General features: G+C 65.2%; 1 protein-coding gene across 1 annotated transcript in view; it reads right to left on the bottom strand.

Annotated features, from left to right (window-relative positions):
* Positions 1 to 3,093: 3,093 nt before the first annotated feature.
* LOC102760265 (putative gamma-glutamyltranspeptidase 3) overlaps positions 3,094 to 4,184 on the bottom strand; it is a 6,349-nt gene continuing 5,258 nt past the window's right edge. The window contains exon 6 of the mRNA XM_006768777.1: positions 3,094 to 3,409. Coding sequence (XP_006768840.1) covers positions 3,208 to 3,409 — 202 coding nt within the window. The 3' untranslated portion in view covers positions 3,094 to 3,207. The remainder of the gene's footprint in view (positions 3,410 to 4,184) is intronic.

Raw genomic sequence — 4,184 nt, 5'->3', positions numbered from 1 at the left:
CTCTGCGGCCCCGGGGGTGGGCGGAGGCAGGCAGGTGGGCAGACAGGCCAGCGGACAGACAGATGCACAGACAGCTGTGTGGTTGGATGGACAGACAACGCCCAGATGGACTCCCAGATGATTGACCGGATAAAGAGATGCAGCCAGAGACAGACACACGGATGGACAGGAGGCAGACAGCCGGAGAGAGGCCGGCAAGAGAAGGCTGGTCAGACAGACCCCCGGACAGAGGCGGGTTAGAGCTGGGCAGGCAGGCTGGCAGGCGAACGGCGGGCAGTTAAGCGGGCAGGTGGGTGTGCGGACAGACGGCGCATGGCAGCCCGGCCCGGCCTTCCACAAGGGCTGCTCGGCGGGAGGGCTGCTCCAGCCTGAGCGTGGCCCTGGCCCGAGGCCAGGGGGCAGGGTGTTCATGGAGTTTTTCTTTCTCCAGGAGGAAGCAGCAGTTAACTCCCTCGCTGCCGTTCCCGCGGCCCGCCCGCCCTGGCAGCCCTGGAGGTACGCCGCCCCTCGGTCTGCCCGCGGTGCCCATCCCCCGTGCCCGAGGACGTGGTGCCTGCTGGGCCGCCCACGGCCGCCTCTGGTCCCAGCAAAGCCCACAGCAGGGCTCAGAGAGGAAGAGGACAGTGTGGAGCCCTGGTCCCCAGCCACGGCCCCTCGGCACCCCAGAGACAGAGGACACTGGGGTGTCCGGGGCACAGAGGCGAGGCTGAAGGGGGCCAGAGACAGACAGAGGGGGGACCCAAGGCCATCTCACTCAGGACCCGGGTTCAAGTCTCGCTCAGCCACAGCTTGGCTGGAAGACGGGGTGCGGACAGAGAGGGGTGGGGAGTGGTACCCAGGAGGGTGCTGGGCCCTCGAGGGGCAGGCCAGCTCAAGAGCAGCACATGCTTTTGACTGCAAGGCGCCTGTGCGGTGAGTGCAGATGGGCATGTGCCAGCCCTTGGCACCAGTACCCACCAGACCGCCCACCCCGGGGCCGCTGCCCAGGAGCTGCCTCTGTGGCCTCCAGGCCTCTGTCTCTCTGCGTCCCTGGCCCTCGACACTCCGGGTCACTCCTGTGCCAGCAGCACCTCCTCTGCTGGGCCTTCAGGGCACCCGCTGGGGAGGTGGCTGGAGGAGGAGGCACCTCCGGAGGTGCCCCCTGGACCGGGCTGTGGGCTGGACGCCCATCTACTCAGTCCCCACAGTCCCTGCGGTTCTGCCCACCCCCTTCCCGGGTCTCCTTACACCTCCGGGGCCAGCAGAGAAACTGAGGTGCAGAGAGGGGCTGGACAAGCACGCAGGAGGCTCCTGGGCCCGTTCCCACAGGCCCGTTCCCACGTGGCTCATGGGGTGGGGAGGGCTGCGGGCGCCTTCCCCCACCCGCCCCCACACCCACCCCTCACCACAGCGACATTGCTCAACCGGGAACCAAAGTTCACTCCTGGGCCAGGGCCAGCCCACCCGGAGGCAGGGGATGGTTGGGGGAGTCGGCAGGGTCAGGGGTGGGACATTCCCTTCCTCTCTCCAGCGTCCTGGTCAGGCCAAGGCGGGGGGCAGGGACCACAGAGCCAGCGCCCAGGACAGGAACGGCTGTCATGCCGGCCTAGCCAGGAGGGGCCCTGAGTGTCTGCCGGACGGTGAGGGCCGGGAGAGGATGGGAAGGAAAGAGAGGGAAGCTAAGCCTCCAGCCGCCAAAGGAGCCTCCTGCCGAGCCCCGGGGCCTGGGCGCACCCTGTCCTCATGTCGGGGCCCAGGCCTGCCCCCCACTCCCACTGGGACCACAGCCCGGGCCTCAGGCCTGTCCCCTCCCCCGAGAATGTGGTCACCGCCTTTCCTCCGGGATTAAGTGAGGGCTGAGGAGTGACTTGCACACCTGTGGACACTTTGTTGTTTTTTGTGCGTGTTTTCCTTAATATGTTTTTATTGATTTCAGAGAGGAAGGGAGAGGGAGAGAGAAATGCGAACATCAACGATGGGAGAGAATCATGGACCGGCTGCCTCCTGCAGGCCCCACCCTGGGGATCGAGCCCGCCACCGGGCCTGGGCCCTGACCGGGAATCATACCGTGACCTCCTGGCTCCTAGGTCGATGCTCCATCCCTGAGCCACACCGGCCGGGCCCTGTGGCCACTCTGGAAACACCGCTTCAGGAAGGAGCAGCAGGCTCGCCCCCGCTGGCCCCTGTGCCCTGCCCTCGGAGGCCCTGCTTGTGCTCACTGGCCCGGCGTTACCTGTCCGGTCGCGACCCCTCTGTCCGCTCCGCCTCCAGCAGCCTGTCCTGGCCCCTCACGTCAGTTACTGCAACTGTGTGTAAAGGGTGAGTTGGCAGCCCGGCTGGCGAGGCTCAGTGGGTGAGCATCGACCTATGAATCAGGAGGTCACGGTTCGATTCCCGGTCAGGGCCCAGGCCCAGGTTGTGGGCTCCGTCCCCTGTGTGGGGGGGGCAGGAGGCAGCCGGTCCATGACTCTCTCTCATCATTGATGTTCCTGTCTCTCCCTCTCCCTTCCTCTCTGAAATCAGTAAAAAAATTTACAAAAAGCCTAGTTAGCAGACCCGGAGTGAGGGGGAGGGGTTAGCAGACCCGGAGTGAGGGGGAGGGGGGTTGTGTCCTCCCAAGACCTACCCCCCCTCCGGGCTGCGTCCCCAGCCTCCCAGCCTCCAGCCCTGACCTCGGGGATCTGGGGCCTCTTCCAGTCGGTTCCCTGGGAACCGGGCTCCCTGGCCCTGAGCACGGCTTGGGCTTCATTCTGGGTTTGTGCTTGGGAAGCTCTCCCCTGGGCCCGCTCGGAACAGCATGTTTTGCTCCAGCCTCTGGCCCAATCCCACTCCCGGGGCCTCAGCTTCACCTCCGGGTGACGTCAGCGGGGCGGGTCCGACGCCCGCCAGGCCAGGAGGTACCCAGGTGGCTCCTGCCCCGTGAAAGCCAGGGCTATGGCTCCCCCTGGTGGCCAACCGTGGAAGTGCCGGGGCCCCATCCAGGGAAGGGAGGGCCTGGCCCCGGTGCTCGGGCTCAGGGTGCTGGGCAGGGGCCTGTCCTGCGCCCCCCATCACCACCCGCGGGGCTCACCAACCTCCCCTCCAGACGCCCCATGTCACACAGGACGCTGCGGCCCAGGGAATCGGGAGCCCAGCAGCACCTGGCGCCGAGGCCCCATTTATTGCACTGCTTTGCCCCTCGCGGGAGAAGCCCGTCCCCCAAGTCCCAGCCTGGCCCGCCCCGCACCCTCAGTAGCCAGCCGGCTCCCCGCCTTTCCTGGAGTCAGAGGCGGCCGCCCAGCCACCGTCCGTGCGGGCGATGGCCTGCACCACTGCGATGAAGGTGGACACCTCCTTGGTGTGGTGGTGCCGGCTCTTCAGGCCTGTGGTCACCGCCTGGGACGGGGGAGAGAGGGAGGCCTCAGCGGGGCCCAGGACGCCCTCCGGACCCCTGTGGGGTCACCCGGGTGCTGGCGTTTCTGGCCACGTGGCCAGGAGGAGCAAGCTGGGGGCCGCGGGGCCTCCTGGGTCACCATGGAGCACGTGGCCTGGCCCTCATTGCACCGGGGCTCACCGTGGCCCAGGTGGCCCTGGGCAGACTGGCTCAGTGGCTAGAGCATCGGTCTGTGGACCCAAGGGTCCCGGGTTCGATTCTAGTCAAGGGCACGTACCTTGGTTGCAGGCTCCTCCCCAGCCTGGGCCCTCGTTGGGACACGTGTGGGAGGCAACCAATCGATGTGTTTCTCTCTGTCTTTCCCTCTCTCTTCTACTCTCTCTAAAAATTGATGGAAAAATATCCTCTGGTGAAGATTTAAAAAAATAATAAAAATAAAATGAAGGCATCTTAAAAAAAAAAAAAAAGGTGGCCCTAGCTGCTTTTGCTCAGTGGATAGAGCGTCGGCCTGCGGACTGAAGGGTCCTGGGTTTGCTTCCGGTCAAGGACACATGCCCGGGTTGCTGGCTCGATCCCCAGTCGGGGGCACGCACGAGGCAGCGGATCCATGGTTCTCTCTCATCATGGATGTTTCTCTCTCTCTCTCCCTCTCCCTTCCTCTCTGAAATCAATAAAAGAAAAAAGCAGTGTAAAGTATAAAACTTATTTTAAAAAGAAAAGATGGCCGAGGTGGTGGGTGTGAAGGCCCCTGCTCCCAGCAGAGGACACCAGCCACCCTCCCTTCGCGGTGACCCAGGAGAGCCAGACCTCCTCTCGCGGTCCCCATGCCCCG

The sequence above is a fragment of the Myotis davidii genome, unplaced genomic scaffold, assembly GCF_000327345.1.
Source record: "Myotis davidii unplaced genomic scaffold, ASM32734v1 scaffold43, whole genome shotgun sequence".
NCBI lineage: Eukaryota > Metazoa > Chordata > Mammalia > Chiroptera > Vespertilionidae > Myotis > Myotis davidii.
This window is presented reverse-complemented; position numbering and strand designations above follow the sequence as displayed.